We start from the raw sequence: 18380 nt of genomic DNA on the forward strand, positions 1-18380 counted from the left end.
TACTCCAGCAGATAGACAGAGGTAGAATTTCTGACATTATTCAATAAAATTTTCAATATTTTGTGAGGTGCGTCAATCACTATGGCGTAAACTAAAATTTAAAATACTCGTGTCATTTTAATATCGAAATCTTAGCAATTAAATTCGGTGTTACACGCAGTTACGTACAAGGAGTCTATAAATAACTCAATATGTTAAACTCCTACTGCTACTCTAATATGTTAAACCCGAAGAACATTTATCTGAGCATCACATGTCATCCAAATCCGTTCGACAGTTTCACCGTATACTACTGTCAAAATTCCAAAACTCTTCACTTCTGTATCTAAAATGTAATTACAAAATTATTGACTTACAAATTTAGAGAATTAGCGTGCCTCCAAAAAAATAAAACACAAAAAAGAGGCTTGATTGTAACTACACATAGACTATAGAGGCCAATAAAGGCTCGCGAACATTCTCTGGCCTTCTCCACCCATCCTAAGGTTCCTTTTCCTTCCCCTACACTTCCCCTCCCTAGATTTCCCCTCTCAACTTTCCTCCAGGTCTCTGCAGTCGCTAAGCCAGGGGACCCCAGTACCACTTTCGCAGGTTTCCTCCGGAGCTGACTGCGAGATGCGATGGTAAAAAACTGCCCATAACAAGAACGCCGCCTACAACTAGGCGTGGCGGCACTCGTATATGCAAAAATCAGTACTCAACGCCATCTGGTAACCTTCGAGTATACTAGGAAGTGGAATGGCAGCTTCGAAACCGTGCAGTACAAATGCTCCGGAAATCAATTATTTGCAATAAAAAACACTAGATGGCGCTTTACGATTCTGAGTTGTAGCAACATTTGTCCGACGATCTCCATATAATATATAGGTAGACCTAGCACAGTCCTATAAATATTTTTACATTTTTTAAAAAGGCATTGAAAATATCTTTAAAACTACGCTCACTCTGAAACACTAGCTGTTATATTTGTTAACAAGCTTTTGGTCGCGGCTTCGCCCGCGTGAAAATGTTTTCCCGAGATACATTTTCCAGGATTGAAGTCCCGCTTTATATTTTCGCGGGATTGAAAGTACCTTATGTCCTTCCCAGGGTCTCAAACTATCCCCATACCAAATTTCATCGAAGTCCGTTGGGTAGTTTTTGAGTATCGCGTTCAGACATGCAGACAGATGCGGCGGGGACTTTGTTTTATAATATATTTTTAACTTTTAAGAGGAAAAATTGCGTCATACATGATTATTACGTAACTTTAATTGTATAAGAGGCGGATAAAACGTAATCTTACAAAAAGAATAAATTTTCGTTTTAGCATCATTTTTTATGAATACTCCGCTCCTATTAGTCATAGCGTGATGTTTTATAGCCTATGGCCTTTCTAGATAAATGGACTATCCAGCATTAAATGATTTTCAATTCGATACTGTAGTTCCTGACTAGCGCCTGACAAAGAAACAAAAAAAAACTCTTTGGATAGTAGAATAGTATATGTAGATATAGATAATATATAATGAAGTGAAAAAAATAAGTAATGAAAAATAATAGAATTGAAGTATTTAAGTGTGTGCGTGTGTGTGTGGGTGAATGTACTACATATGTCTGCACTAGATATTTGTTATAATAAACGGATATTTATATTATTTTTATCACCAGAGGTCCAAAACCAACTCCCAGGTCCACATTCACATGTCACTCTGATGATATAGACGTACAATTATATATTTATAGTTACTTAATAACTTATTTTGTTGACGGCACAGCTTAATAGTGATATTTATATATAAAAAAAAATGTTTTCTTCTGTACATTTTCATAAACTGCAGCCTTTATTAATTTTCATTATACTGTATTCCTGATTATGGTAATATATTATGTACAATGCGTCACAGTCTTATAGAATCATTAAAATCTACGAGGAGAATATGCTCTGTATTACTCACCCAATAAACCCAATAATTTGCTTTATATTTCTCTTGGTATAATTAATTTCCCGCGAGTTAAATCCAATAGACACAGGTATAAGATAAACATGAGCCTGTATTTTGTACCGTGCGGTAAGCATGAACAACGCCACTAAACAGAACATTATGTATATCAAACACATTTTTTAGATTTCAAAGTAAAATAGGATTTTTGTAAATACATCTTCCAAGGAAGCAAAATCCTATGTTTTCCCGCAACGCTTACTAATAGGTATAATAATATTATTTATGGTACCACAATTCATCACTAAGCCTATTCGAAAACGTCAATTTACAGTAGAGACGTTGAAAGAAAACAAACTACTTTTTAACCGACTTCAAAAAAAGGAGGAGGTTATCAATTTTTTTTTCTTTTTTTTTTTTTTGTTTGTTTGTTACCTCAGAACTCGCTCATTTATGAACCGATTTGGGAAATTCTTTTTTTATTCGAAAGAATTTCTCTCCAGATTGGTCCCATAAATTTTTTTTCAACATCGCTTCGGTGGTTTGGTTTTAAAACTAAAAAAACTAGAATAATTATGTCGTCCAAGAAAACGAAATTGATAATTTAGCTTTCCTGTGACGTTTTTAGTTATGTTTTTGCATTGAGTTTGGTAGACTGTACTACTCACATACTTATACATATAGCATAACACCTTTTCCCCGTGTTAGGGGTAGGCAGAGGCGTAACATTTCATCGCGATAGTCGTACTGTGTATGAAACATATCAGTTGTGTTTTTGGGTTGGGTTTAATTGACTCTACTTCTTACATACATACATATATGTATATAGCATCACACCTTTTCCCCTTTTTAGGGGTAGGCAGAGGTATAACTCCTCAGCGCGATAGTCGTATCGAGAGCGAAACACAACTATGCCATTGAGACGGTCTATTTTTTACTAACACAAAAAAGCAAAAAATAAAAATAATTTTAACAAAAAATTAAACCGCCTTCAAAAACTACTCAAAACCAAAAAATAATTTCACATAACAAGTATATATTGGATACCAATTTTGGAGTCGGTGCCTAATTAAAATTGCTAGTTAAGCTAGACAAATACATTAACAAATATACGAAAACAATGTGCTGCCAGCGTACAAAGTCAACAAGTCAGATCGTCACCGGAGATAAACACACCGCCGCAGCACAGCAAATGGAAGCTATTAAGGAAATATTTAAATTTGTGAACTGTACACTACCCAAATTCTTCCCCTGTTACATATAGCTGGTCAAATGTGGGTGTATTACACTCCCTACCTCGAAAAAAGTGGAAATAAAAAGATGAAACACCATACATGTGCTTGGTATACACAATACAACTTTCGCTGTGTATGTTTGTTAGTAGTACACGCAAACCTACTTCTTTTAATTAATTTGAAAGAAATGTAGCTCATAGATGGACTATGCAACAAATATAGCTAACTAGCAATTTTAATTAGGCACCGACTCCAAAATTGGTATCCAATATATACTTGTTATGTGAAATTATTTCTTGGTTTTGAGTGGTTTTTGAAGGCGGTTTAATTTTTTGTTAAAATTATTTTTATACATTATTATTTTATGAGCGTTTTGTGTAATTCAAAATCTACCTATATATATTTTTTTCCCTGCCCGCATGATAATTTTTTTTCGTGACAAAAGTCCTGCTTTGTATTTTACCGGAATAAAAAGCTTTAAGTTCTCAGGAGTAATGTAGCTTCCTATTAGTGAACGAATTTTCAAAATAGATTCAGTCATTCCAGGGATTACCCCGTACAAACAAACAAATTTAGAAACTTTACCTCTTTATAATATAAGTATAGGTGACAAGTATTGCGTAAATAATGATGATGAGAATTCTATTAGTTGCCCAATCACGCAATATAATTTTAAATTTAGCACACAATCAGCCCTATAATATAAGCTACTTTCATATCAAAAAATATACTTTTACTCTACACTTTCCCGAGCCAAGTGGCGAGAATAAACTATTAATAGTAAATCTACGCAATCCGACTGGAAAAGGGTGTTATTTAACTTATCAATTCCTTGTTTCGTAACAACTGGGAATCCACAGTTTGTCACACGAATTAGCGCCCACAACGTTTCATTCACAGTGGAGCAGAGGTACCGGGCATTGGCACAGTGTGCTAACAGCCGTCGAGTTGATCACACGCGTTTACTGTGACAATAACATTTTAGTGGTGTGAAAATGGCACGCGAACAAACAAAACTTGAGATCATCAACGAATCTCCAAGGATATGAAAGCCGACAAAATTCTGAACAAAGATATCGAGATGATTTTCGGGACCCCAAATTCGCCGAAAAGCAACGGAGCCAGTGTTCACTTGTTAAACAGCGAGAAGAACCACGACGTGCCAGTGAGTTTTAGGTTTTAAATTTTAAATAAAAATGTCTATAAAACGAGTTGATCAGTATTATAACTAATCAGTGTTTTGCCATTCGACAAACAACTTAAGTCAAAGGTAAAACACTAAATCAGTTAGTCACTAGTGAAAACTGTTTATCAATAAGGTTCCAACACGATTATTTTAGAAGTACGCTAAGAAAAGCTCGTTACATCAGACTATATTATAGACATAGAGTAAAGATTCCGCACTTATAACTGAAATATATTATTATGTTTCTCATAAATATTTTCATTTTTTTATCTGTACCTAAGCCATATTACTATTTAGGTACTCGTTGGTAGAACTAAAAAATATTTATTCAAATTCCTGATTGCAACTTAATAAAGTGTATCTAGAAATAGATAGTTTTGATGTAAGAGTAAAGCTGAACTCGATTGCAATTGCATTGTAAAATGTATCACGGACTCGACCTTGATCTGTCATAGGTTTATAATCTTTTCATTTCCTTATTATTTAAATGTTTCATTGAACGACCGTTAATGTAGTAGAAGTCTGAATAGACAGTAAACATTTGTTTTTTTTTTATGTATCTAGCTGCTAGAGGCTTTCATTACAGGCAAATTTGGATAATACCAATTAATAAATAAGTGATTTATGCTTTGTCGATATATTATGGTTTGTAAAATAATATTTTTAAGTTTGATAAAACTAAATGCCATAACCGCCGTTTTAATGCAATTTAGGTCATAAATAGACCAGACCCTAGACTCTAGTTATCTCAAAATACAAGTAATGGTTATTAATGTACTAATGCAGTAAAACAAATTCTGTACATAATATATTAAGTGTGGGTCGATATTAATCATCAGTCACTTTTTACCGTTAATATGGTACTTATAATAAGACACTGCAGTTTTCAGTTGAAGAAATTATCTTTGACATGGATACTGCAAAAGCAGTTTTCAAACGCTTGAATATTTTATAGTACCAAATTAAAAAAAAAAAGTGCCTGACTCCACCTTACTTGCGAAGTACGAACACGTACAACTAAATATAATTTATTCTTCGAAATAAATTCAAAAGGCAAATAAAATGATTCATTCACCTGTAGAAACCAATCGTATTTTCATTTTTTTTCATACGTGCACGGCGAACTGCGGTCCAATAGAAAGTCGACTGACGAGAGATGATCATCTCCCGGCAGTCGACATATTTATGCCGGTCTGTTGGTACTGGTAATACACAGAATGATCCCAGAACGCGACACACTTGCGTGTCTATGGCGGGTTTTAACACTTTTTATGCGGTGTTTGCTATCCGGGCGGATATATATATATCTTAACACCAGCGAACTAGTTTAGTCGTTGTATATGCAATAAAGTTACTATTACTTACCAGGAGAATTATGATGACCGCTGAAGGACAGAAATATTGTTTAGTCGACATAATACCTATTTCGGATGCACCCTAATGAATTGTAAAGTGAAGTGCAGGAAAATTATAGAATCTCGATAAGTAAAACCTATAATTACGAATTAAAGCACACTGCGTAATAGATTGAAATATATTTTAGTTCTGTAGCTGTGTTAATGGACTGTGTAAACAGATTTTTATGATGTGGGTGTTTGACGCTTGCTTTGTCTTGGGGTCGTGGAACTTAGAAGGTCAATGAATAGACATTTTAGACATAGGTAGTATTAAAACCAGCTTTGATGGCGTTCTGTGCTGTCTTTTTGACCGTTAAGTTATAAATAAGTATGTCATTTAAATCTCTTAGAAAGCTAGAAATAAACTTAAACTGAGAAAAAGTGAAAGAGTGACATAGGGCAACGAATTATGTATACCTCCAATTTGAAGTGTGGATTAGACATTTATAAACTTTTCATTTCAATTACACAAATTAGACTTTAGAACATTACTCTAAGTAAAAAAAATATATATTCAACAAGGCTATTCTGACTAGCTAAAGTCAATAAATGTTACAATGAGCTACAACGGCATATTTTTTGTTTTATATGTAGACCTATAGTAGTTTTTGTCTGCTGTAACAGTTTGGAATTTAGAAACTACCTAATTGAATCAGCCAGTTCTTTATAATTTGGGTTTTTTTTGCAACGCGCGGGAAAAAACTTACAATTATTACGTATTCAACAGCCTTTTAAAGCTTAATCTCTTCATCGTGTAAATAGGTTCAATTACTCATTTGACTACATAAAACCAGTGTAGGTGCCTTGTTACGTTACCTGTTACGCGTTAGGGCTTTCCTTCCATTGTCTATTGTTTACTTTTAATCTTTCATAATTTTTTATTGTTTAATGATGCGAACTGCCCGCTACTAGTAAGCGCCAGCCGTAATTTATAGCAGCAGCATGCAATCATTTAAATTACAAAGTATAGTGACATGTTCCTACGCTTTGATTAACTCTACATTTATGAATTTTAATTACACTGACTGTTAGGAGAGCATATCTTTATGCTTATGTTATATGTGCTTGTTGCCCTGTGGCTCGGAGGCGTGTAGAGAATTCTCTCACGGTATCCCCTGCCTGTAGTAGGAGGCTTAGTAGCCTAGCCTAGTTAGTATTGGGGCTTAGGGACGGTTCCGGGCAGCTATCTCAGTGCAACAAGATACCCCGGGGCCGTCCCGTATGCACCGAAAAAGGCCACCACGGGTTTTGGTTGATATGCCAGTATATAGGTAGAGTAAGGTGACGGTATACAGGGGTTAGGGTCTCGGTCCAATGTTCATCCGGATGATGCTATAGTCCCGAGTGTTTATATGGGGCCGTAAGATCGGGGAAACCAACATAACCATTTCACTCCCCTAAGTGGTAGCGATAATGTGTTATTTCCTACAACAACAAAAAAAAAACACCTTTGCCACCTTAAAACTGCCATTTCGTGCATCTGACTTTTGAGTATTTATGGCTATTACCACCAGGCGAGCAAATTGTTCTTTATCATTAAATTATAAAGATAAACCTAAACGATTACAAGAACCTTGTATTTACTTGGTTATTGCAAAGTGCAAACATGATTCATCGAACACCATTCTTAATATAGAGCTTGTCCACTACACCGTGAAGTTATGCGGACATGTCTCACCGGCGTTCATGTATGTACACGCACGAATCTCTAAATATTTCGCGGGAAAACTAAGTTTTATAATTGAAGTTACAATTAATTTTAACCTTATACTACGTGGTGAATGTGATAAAAGCATGTTCTGAATATAGTTTGTAGGTACTACAAGGATGTTATTGACTCTCTTTCAAAAGACAATCAATAGAAACTTTGCTGTGTTTTAACGAGCAATATTATTGGTGAGAGTCATGCCATGTTCCAATCTTCCCAATCTATATTTTTCCTCCTCAAAGTTCGGTCTCGCATCCACAAGGACGGCGTTATGAGGATTCATGAGGTCACTTAGCTTTAGTAGACCCATTCTTTGGTATTTTTAACTCTTAATATAGAAACTATACCATCTTTAATATAAAAATACATTTAATAATTTAAGCTGCTGATAAGTATGTGTTGTTTTATAATTTTACCAGCATAGAACAGGTAATACATAACAAAGAAAATATCTGCATTAATTGGCTCGGCTCGTTAGTATGAGCGCTCAACAGTGACCAAGGCTCTCTAACGCGTCACTACACTGAGATAAATGTCTACAATTACTAGTCAACAGTCATACATCATCAATAATTATGTCGTGGTTGAGCGACACGAGGTCCCCAGCAAAAGCATACAAAAGTCGACGAGAGGTCCTAGTCATAGGAAAAAAAGGCGCTTACGCCCGGGTGGGTTCAACAGCGCTCTCCGATTTTAAGTTTATAGGGAAGATAGTAAAAAGGTGGCACGCGACGAATGTTTAAAAACCATGTTATAAGATTGTGTCTTTAATCTGATAGTTATGCACATGTCAAGGATAGAAAATCTAAATAATATACTAAAAATTAAACCAAAATATTATTTGAAAGTTATTGGCTCCAAAGGAAAATTTATTGAAACAAGTATTTTCCTGTGTATATATTAATAATTAATTACAATGACAACTACTTCCTCCATCCAGATATCACGTCATTGGCGCTTTGTGGTTCGTTAAGTCATGCTTTTTATGCGTGCATACCGAGAACTAAGGGCTGAAACTAGGTCAAAGTCGAGAGGATGTAATTATGATGTTCCACCGTAATGGAAAGTAACAACTGGAATGACGTAAAATTATTCAAAAACTAGCCATGCGAATCGGAATCACACGCGCAGCAGACTTTATTTATAACTCTATTATAATTTCTACGTGCTGCCTATATAACAATGCAACGCTAAATGGTTTGTTTATTATATGTTATGTAATATAAGTATTGAGGTAGATAGGACAATAAGACGGTAGTTCTTTTTAGACACTAGAATACGTCTTACATGGCAACTTTAATGGTTACTCTACACACTGTGAAGCATAATGTATATTTCAAGTTATTTTAAAAGCGAAAAACATCGGCTTTGCATGTTTGCGTTAAAACGAAATAAAAACAATGTGAAAAGAGTAAATATGTTTTTCAAGAACAGAAGCTATTAAAACAGGATCACGCAACGTTTCCTTAATAATAACCCTTTTCCTTCGTTAATTATAGTTTTTACCTTACATAGCGGAACGAGTATGTGACATTTCATGCACCACAGACGGAAATAATCTAGATTAGAAACTCTATTAGCAAACTAAGTATTATTGGCGCCTTGTATCCACAAAGCAGGCAGAGGTGCAAAAAATTGCTTGTACAAGTCGCAAACAACGTCGTTGAATATAGTCGTAAAGTTCCCAGTTCACTTCTTAATTTCATTATGTAAATTACAGTATGTAGGATTTAAATTAATTATGTCATATTTTTTCGTTAACCTTAGCTCCTTATTCAATTTATCAAATAGTTATCTCACATAAAAATGTTAATATAAATTATCGCATAATGTCAAGTTTCAACGAAACACTGGATTGAACAAAAAAGTGTTGTTCGTTCTATGTGATCGTACGTGGGCGGCGCAGGTTTAAAACCTTTTTGCGAACCGATGTCATCATCGATGCACAAAAACGTTATGATTTACCAACAAGTAGGAGTAAATAGCTATTGAAGATAATTAAAATATAATCTAGAATAACTTGAAGATGTAGAATATATGTACACCCAGATTGATAAAGAATTGATTTCAGCCTGAAAGAAACTCCCAAATCTTCTAATAAAGTATTTTCCTATGTTTGATTTCGTGCATTATCCTATATGTAACAGGAAAGCGTACGAAAAAGAAGCCCTTCTGTAAATACTGCGTTAAAATTAGTTAAGAAATAAACGTAACTCATATTTCAAATATTGCTATGTGCAAGAGCGGCATCGTAGTGGAGATTTCGCTCCATCTCATTCTTTCGCACGCATCGTAATTTCCGATGACGTTAAGTTGCGCCTCCTTTCTATATTGACACTTTCTCCTATCAAAATTAAAATGCTAATAACTTGTTGTAGTCCATTGAAAAGTTACATTTGGGGTTGCGTTTTTTAGAGGACGCAATTTTATTTTTTTGAAGTGTAGGGGGGGTCAGTGTAAAGCTAGAACCAAGTTTGTGGGGTCGCCACTCTTGTCCCACGGCCGCCATCTTGAAAATAGAGGTTGAAATGATTTTTACGATGTATCTCTTAAACTATTTATCCGACAAAAAAAAATATAAACATATTTTGTTGCAAATTAAATTCTCTACAACTTTGGTTCAGTAACTTTTTGTCGTAGAACTATAAATAAAAAAGTTATAAGCGAAAATGTTAAGAAATTCAATGTTAAACAATGTCCATTGCAACGTCACCAGAACGTGTGTTTATAAGGTTCATAATACTTTTTTTTTGTACTTTGATTACGTACAACACAAACCCGCGGTTGTCAGCTTGTACGCGAATTACTTGGATCCTGAATCGCTTTGGCACAGATGAAGCAATTGTTCACAAAATCAAAATCTGGCTCTGGAGCTTTTGAAACTGACGATAAACTACTGGAACTGCTGCTGTGACGACGAACAACATTATCGGGTCGATTGTCCACGTAATAACAATAACACGCAATATGTACAGTAACTTTCGAAACAGTTCGTAAAAATTTGTTTTTGTGACCAATCAGTCGTCGCAGCAGCAGCTTCAGTAGTTTATCGTCAGTTCAAAGAGCCAGACATTTTTGTGAACAATTGCTTCATCTGTGCCAAAGCTGACACTAAGTTGTTACGCGCCGAAAGTACAAAAACGTATTATGACAACATAAACGCGTTCTGATGTTGCAATGGACGTTAAACATGATTTCTTAAGATTTTAAACTGATTTTTGCAGTTCTACGACAAAGAACAAAATTATGAAGAAATTTGCACGAAAATAATAATTTTTGTCAGATAAATAGTTTTGAGATACATCGTAAATATTTCAACCATTTTAAAGATGGCGGCGACACAAGCTGGTTAGCACGCTGACACCACTTCGAAAAATAAAGTTGCGTCCTCTAAAACGCAACACTTACAAAAAATGTAACATTTCAATGGACTATTGATTATTTACCAGATTTAAATACATTTTTCTGTGTTAAAATTTATATGGGATAAATATCGAATAAAGATAAAAAATAAAAATAAGTAATTTTTTTTTTTCATGTTGGTAATGCTGGATGCATTTTATTTTATATTTATCATTGAAGGTGTATGTAGTGATTACGTACCGTAAGTGTCCTGATTAGTCATTTCACCTCAAAACTATCATTGGTTTTCTTAATGACAAATCGCAAAAATATTTAATAGTATTTTTCTTTCTTAGTATTACACCAGCTAAGGAATGTACCAGCGTGACTCAACATATTGCATGATCCTCAATCGGAGGAAATAAACAATACAATACCGATGTTAATGATATTCATTATGGATCCAAATATTGACACTTGGAGGCTTGGAGCTCTTCCAGGGGTTGTGCATAACATCACGTCTTTTCCTTTCGCATGAGTAGGCAGTCTTAACATACCTACGTTATACCAGCCATGTTAGCCAATACTTGGAGAGCTTCCTGCCATTAGGTCGCCATACCCTACTCTGGGCTGATGCTAAGAAGAAAACCTAATATCACTACTCTATCCTGGATCCAATCCGAAACCATAGCACGGCAGTCCGCGTACGCAACACCACTAGGCTGTGGTTACTGTGGTTATAGTGTTTCTTAACTTCCTTTTGGCTGCCCTAAAGATAAACAGTTAGGTTGGCCAAACATTTTGCCCTGTTACTGCAATATGATTCTGATTATGAAGATGATTCTGGGTTTAAACATATATTCTCAGAAACGTCAAAATTGTGACTAGTAGTTTCGTAACATCATGTACATCAAGAGTAAAAAGATCGTTGAACTTGATATGTTGACTCAATGAGCGACCTCATAATAAAATTTTGAAGAATTCGCACTTGACTAATCTTATAACTATTATAAATTGTAATTACGCCATGATTTCAAAGACATGAGTCGAGGTCTAATGAAGATGCGTAAAGTTCTAATAGTTAATTAACATTTTAGCTATGTGTCCCAGTTTTCTTTAGGGAACCGCTGTTGTTTTCACTGGGAGTAACCTAAGAACGGAATACTGGCGATCTGTGGCCTAGCAACCACGGCGGCCCCAATGGAGAGTAGGGGAAGGATAGGATCTTCTTAGGATGGGTGGAAGCGAAAAGGAGAGCCTCGACGTATTATGAAACCAAGAGTTATTACATTGCATTGTGTGACTAAAGCCCTTCCATTCATGGCCGTGCATTCGGTGTGAAGACCGAGCGCACCTTATAAGTCCCTGTTAGGTGGTTCCCCAATAGTACTGTTGCATTGTCTATATCCTTTACTGGCAAGCTGGGTTTTTAATATTTTATTGATTATTTTATTGGGTATTAAAATTAAATATCTAATTATCCACGGTGACTAACACAGTTTAGTTTAATTTTCCATTTGTGGTTTAAAGTTCTGGCAGGGCGGCGGATACGTCACGCGCGCCTTCGGTGCGTAAAATTATAACTTGATTGCATAATAGATGGATACATTATAATCAACACCCTGGAATTGAGATTCGTCCCTCATGCGTTTATCAATATTTGCTAGTTTTTAGCGGACATCATATAGGAATGACTATTGTTAAAAGGTATTCCTAGCGATAATAACGGAATCATCACTAATAACTTAGCCTGTGTTATACCAGGCGAGCGCGCCTCGCTTTGAATTCGTTTACAATCCGCCAGTGTGATAAAAGTCTTAACTTTACCTGACCACGAAGGAACCAAGCCGGCCTAGTCCCGAGAAGGTCTTAATAACTTCCCCACTATAAGGACGTTCAACTTCCCTAGATGATTATTTTCGTAATATTATACCACAAAACAGGGGAAAAACATTCTAGCAATTTGTAACGCTCTTTGTACTTGGTGATATGGAATAGAAGTACTTTTGTGGTATACAATCGTATTATTGTGGTAATTATTGATATTACTGGAAAAAAACAAGTTAAGCACCTCAAAATTATGATATGAACACATAGGAATATACTAAGTATCAACTGATTTTTCGGTTATAATTTGATTATGATTTATTGAGTAATTTCCTATCGTAAGTATGTTTTTCTATGTAGTTCTGACTTGAACCTATGAAAATATTTTGGGCTCTTACGTATTCAAGTTTATAGACTCATCGCAACATGTGAAAATATCAGGTGTTATACTGATTTCATCTGCGGTTTGTTTATTGTTCCCCGCCAGATGCTCTGCTAAATGTAGATGTAGTATTCTTTATATACTTACCAACTATTTTTCATTTTATGTCAATACCGTATGAGGTTATATCAACACGTGACATAGCTCCATTCGCCTAGTTTGTTTGTTTGTTATTACTACTTCAATAATAAAAAATAACAAAAGTGAATTTTACGCCCTAATTCCACTATCATTACTCCAAGAGAACTCGTCACTGCGGCAACATCATACTTTCAGTCAGAAAATACTAATGCACACGCCACACTCGCACACGCGCTAAACTACAAAATTATCAAAAAATCAGTTTAGTGAAACTAAGTTCTTGGGTGAAAATATTCGTTGTTCACGGATGAATTTGGCACAATGTAAGACGTACATTTGGCTTTATTTATAAATGAAATATCAAAATAACTCTGTATAATAATAATAATAATAATTTTATATAGCAGTATTATATGCGATACTATTGTTTGTGAAAACTTTGAAACTATTAAGATTCATAAAAATGCACATGAAAATATAACTGGAGGTTTGCCAAACTTTTGTTAAATTATCAAAGGTTAACAGTAAAACACGTCATAAAATAACCCAATTAGTTAGTTCTGCCGGATTGGCACGATAGCCAGATCCTTATATGGTGATATTAGTTCTAGTTCTGACGCACACATACTGATCAACCTCGCCGTCTTGTTACTACACGTTGTCAATATTTTCGGCCATTCCCAGAGTTAGCGTACCTACCTTTTTATGGAACTTTATGACGCTTCACATAAGCGTCACTTTTATACTAACAAGATATGAAACTTATATTCACAAAGTACCACATGGTAATCTACTGCTCTAGTACTATTTAAAATCTCACTAATACTATAAATAAAAGCGGTGATAGCCTAGTTGTGTGTGAAATGGACTGCTGTGACAAATTTCCGCAAGTTCAAATCTCAAAGACACACTTTGACTTTTCTAAAATTATATGTGTATTCCTTGTGAATTAAGTATTACTTGCTTTAACGGTAAAATAATCCATCGAGAGGAACCTGAAGACCAGAGAAGTTCGTTATAGGATTTTTATTGTGTGCAAAGTCTACCAATCCGCCCTAGGCCAGCGTGGAAGACTAAGGCCTAATTCCACTCAGTAGTAGAGGAGACCTGTGTCCAGCAATGGGACAGTATATAATGCCGGGCTGCTATTGTTATTATTACAATAGTATAAATGCGCAAGTTTGTGAATATATTTGGATGTTTGGTAAACGCACTAACAGCTCCACGGATTTTTGAATAAAATTTAGCACATGTTAACATGTTTTGGATTGACACATAGACTTTTATCCTAGTACTTTGTTCTAATGGGAAAAAAATGATTATTTGAATAGATAGGCTATAGAAAATTTTGTAACGAGAAACAAGTCCAAATGGCTATTAAATACTGTGGCTTTAATGCCCTTTACATCAACAACGGAGCTAGCACACTCATGCATCGATGCAGAAAGAGGAAATATACTGACCACTCAGGCCCTACATACTTCCACGATAGCTAGCCTTCGTTATAAAAACTACGATTTAACCTAATTGCAAACGGCTCCAAAACATCCGGCGGCTCACGACTTATCGGTCGCAAATACATTATTAATTATTATCGTACACATGCAGTCAATTAGGCCAAGTGTAGTGGTTTTAATAGACGCTACCTTGTCCCCTTTGGTCCTGATGTTATTTATTTATTTAGTGACACACTAACAGTTAATAGACTAAACGTGCTCAATTAAGTTACAGTGTTATGGACGAGTCTATTCACTAACAGGCGTGAAAATAGCATTTATATTTATAAATATAAAACAGTTAAGGAAATTCAACAAAATTAAGTGAGTACATAATAACATAACTATAAAATAATACCAAATAAATAAAAACACATCCACCATAGAAATCATAAAGTGTTAGGTAAGCATGATGGCAGCATTTTTCTTTGAAAATAAAGAGTGGACCCAAAAAGATATGAACAGAAGAAGACTGCTTTATGTTATTGAAGGTACTGTATCTATGACTGCTTTACGTAAAAGCCAATATATGAAGTATATTGCAAAATGCCTGTTATAATATTATACCTCATGCGTGGTTACATCACTTAAAACAATGTAAGTTATTGAGTCATTGTTGATGTTTAAATAATATTTATAAAACAAATTAACTTAAAACATTTTTTACACCAGTTTTACATATCTTCCAAAATATTTTATTGTAGGTCCTTTCCGCAATTAATGCAAATGTCTTCGTAATGTTTCGGCACATTTTCGTAAGGTGGTTTTAATATTTTTATATGAGCGATTTGGCAGACGTTATGCGGACAATGACCTTGACTTAGACACGTTACTGATCATACGTGAGAGGCGCCACTGAAAAATAATTTCGTCAGCCAATTTTCCTCATATTTTCTTTTCCATGTATATAACAGTAAAATTTATGAGTTTTCACGGGATTTTACGTTACTATTTATATTTAAACTCGTTTCGTAGAATTCTTTAGATCCGTCACATATGATGGAAGCTTCTTAGAATCGTTTGGCGGAACTCTCTAATACTGTGTAAGACTGTGTTTGATGGGTTTTTATGCATGTCTAAAACAAGCAGTACACCGAGCAGGAATATAATTATAGTGTATATTAAATTATCGATTTGTTTAAGTAAATTTTGTACTGTTTGAGCAGTGCAGCGTCGCGTAAGCGTATTTTGAGTTAAAATACGGTAACATGAGCAGCAGGTACTTGTTAATTTCGAATAGCAAATCGTGTAATCATGGTAACGATAAATTTTCTTTTCCGTACAATTATAGAGAAATATCTCTACACCATAACTTACTCGATACGAATACTATACTATAACTAAAAAATGCCTAGTAACTAATTGCTTACCTGACGTATGCCAACTGTAGCAGTTGCAATATCATTTAATTTATTAATTCCAGTATGTTAGTTGACCCAAAACACCTAAAATTGATCAGAGTAGTAATAATAGTTTGAAAGATAGAGTTTATTTATACGACACTGCACTTGTCGCCTTGAAAATCGTCACGGTGCAGTGAGTCTCCATTGTATATTGTATTTGTAAAGCATGACTTGTAACACGATTTTAAAATATATTTAAAGTTATATTTGTACATATAGTTCATGCATGAATGCAACGGCATATTATAAGATTTTAGGTGCACAATGCATATGGGTTCATTTTGATTCATTAGTCAGTTCTAAGAAGATAAAATACGAATTATCATGTGTCTCGAGGCACGGGTCCCGCCACATCCCGCGTTGCGTGTTAATTTTAATTATAAAATAAAGTGTAGTAGTTTCAGATCGTTGAGTCAGACGGGAAAACCCGAGCTATCTCCTTCCGTCGTCACGTTAAATTGATTTAACCTAAAGATCCTTTCTGCTAAACTCACGCGCAACGGTCATTTACTCAAAAGCTGATTGAATTGAACGGACGTGTCCTTACATTAACGAATGACACATTTGGCTTAGGGTTCATCCATCCGTCACACAAAATTATTTTATTCACGAGCATAATTATTTATGAAAGACTATCATTTATGTGCAAGTAGCCCAAATACGCGTGGGTTAGATGTTCATGTCATGTGACGATGCCTAAAACCAATGTCAATACGGTGAAACGTTCATGAACTCACATATTATAACACGAAACGTAACCGACATTTTTTAAATCCATTGCGAATGGATTAGGTCATGACGGGCGTTGTTCTGCCGAGCGGAACAGATATTATCGTTCACACTAGGCGTAGTACCTCGTAACCTAACTTGAGTGTTGGGCCGAGTAACAAATACACACATGTATTAATAGATATGCTCAGGCTCTTTTCGGTGACGAGATGTGCATGTCTGGATACGAACTGAATGCGGCATAAGGATTGTGAATGCAATATCTATGTTTTATTTCTATGTATAATACAATGCACCTAGTACTGTTTTGTTTCATTGTTTGGTTGAAATACTCGTCTCCTTGTCTATTTAGTTTTGGACTACGAGACTATTCCGTCTTCTCATCCACCATTACATTTCCTGTAAGCTATCGGCAGTGGCACGCGTTGTAAGACACCGAGCGTTAAAGTTCAGCGAATCTCTCAACTAATTAGGCTTAACCCGCAATAAAATTAATCAAATAGAAGGATAGGGAGTTGGAAATATATATTCACTATAAGACAAATAAGACAAGACATTAAAAACTATCGCCAACATTTGTTTTAATTAATAGTGTTTATATTGTTTGTTTCAGGCGAACGTGCCCCGCGTCCACGGCAAAGACACAGAGCTATCGTGGCAGCCGCTGCTGGAGCCTGACAGAGAGAAGCAAAAACCACCATTAGCTGGTAAGTTCACCTTTACAAACCAGACGACTCATAAGTCGTCAGGATCTCTAATTAACTAATATGAAATAATTACGCACGACTATGAAAAATTGTCAATGAGTCTTAGTGATAAAGATTGTAGTTTTGGTCTTCGACATTGTGATGACAGAACGATACGGGTAATAAATTACATAATGAAGCTGCCACTTCATCTTAATTTTCTGTGTAACCGTTGTACTATATCCAGTCCACCTTCTGTTACACTGTGGTCTCTTAACTTTCAATAGGTGTAAAACTTTAGCGATTTCACACGATCTAATAAAAGGTAATTAGTATTCTAACAAATCTTGGTTTTATATTTGTTCCTTTGTTTTCGTCGAGGAGGCTGCTATCTGATATTGTATATTGCCATAATAACTTCCTTCACAATTAACGTTTCCAATGAATAGTATTATGGTTCACCAGGGCCAGAGATCGATGACTTGGACGACGAAGTGCACAATCCACCCGGCCCATACCCAGGCATCGATGAAGGACTCCTGGACATCGATGGAAGCAAGCCGGACCACCCGATTGGTAAGAAATCTCCATTACCCATTTATCTATGTCATGAATGAAACAACGTAGAAAGTATGAAGGACTGATTTTATAAAGGAAGCTATGCGACACGTAGATTCGTTGATGAGTAATACAAATACATCATCTCATTCTACCTATTTTTACCTTTCCCACGCCGCCGTACGGTCAGGCGCAACACACTATTTAAAATTAGCTTGGTGTTTTACAACCAGCTGTTTACCTATGGAGCGAACCTTCGCAAAATTTGCTCTACTTGAAATTTGAACCTATTACACCCCAGTCCATAGCACGTGTTGCCACTATACCAGGGTGGCGACAGACTGCTATACTGCATAATGAACAAATTA

The 18380-nt window shown here is 35.4% G+C and overlaps 1 protein-coding gene across 1 annotated transcript; it reads left to right on the forward strand.

Annotated features, from left to right (window-relative positions):
* Nucleotides 1-4047: 4047 nt before the first annotated feature.
* On the forward strand, nucleotides 4048-18086 carry LOC119191480. Its single transcript, XM_037445359.1, has 3 exons — nucleotides 4048-4322; nucleotides 17382-17475; nucleotides 17920-18086. Exons 1-3 carry the CDS (start codon nucleotides 4203-4205, stop codon nucleotides 18069-18071), a joined length of 366 nt encoding a protein of 121 aa, XP_037301256.1. The 5' UTR covers nucleotides 4048-4202; the 3' UTR covers nucleotides 18072-18086.
* The last annotated feature ends 294 nt before the right edge of the window (nucleotides 18087-18380 follow it).

Source organism: Manduca sexta, unplaced genomic scaffold (genome assembly GCF_014839805.1).
Source record: "Manduca sexta isolate Smith_Timp_Sample1 unplaced genomic scaffold, JHU_Msex_v1.0 HiC_scaffold_1553, whole genome shotgun sequence".
NCBI lineage: Eukaryota > Metazoa > Arthropoda > Insecta > Lepidoptera > Sphingidae > Manduca > Manduca sexta.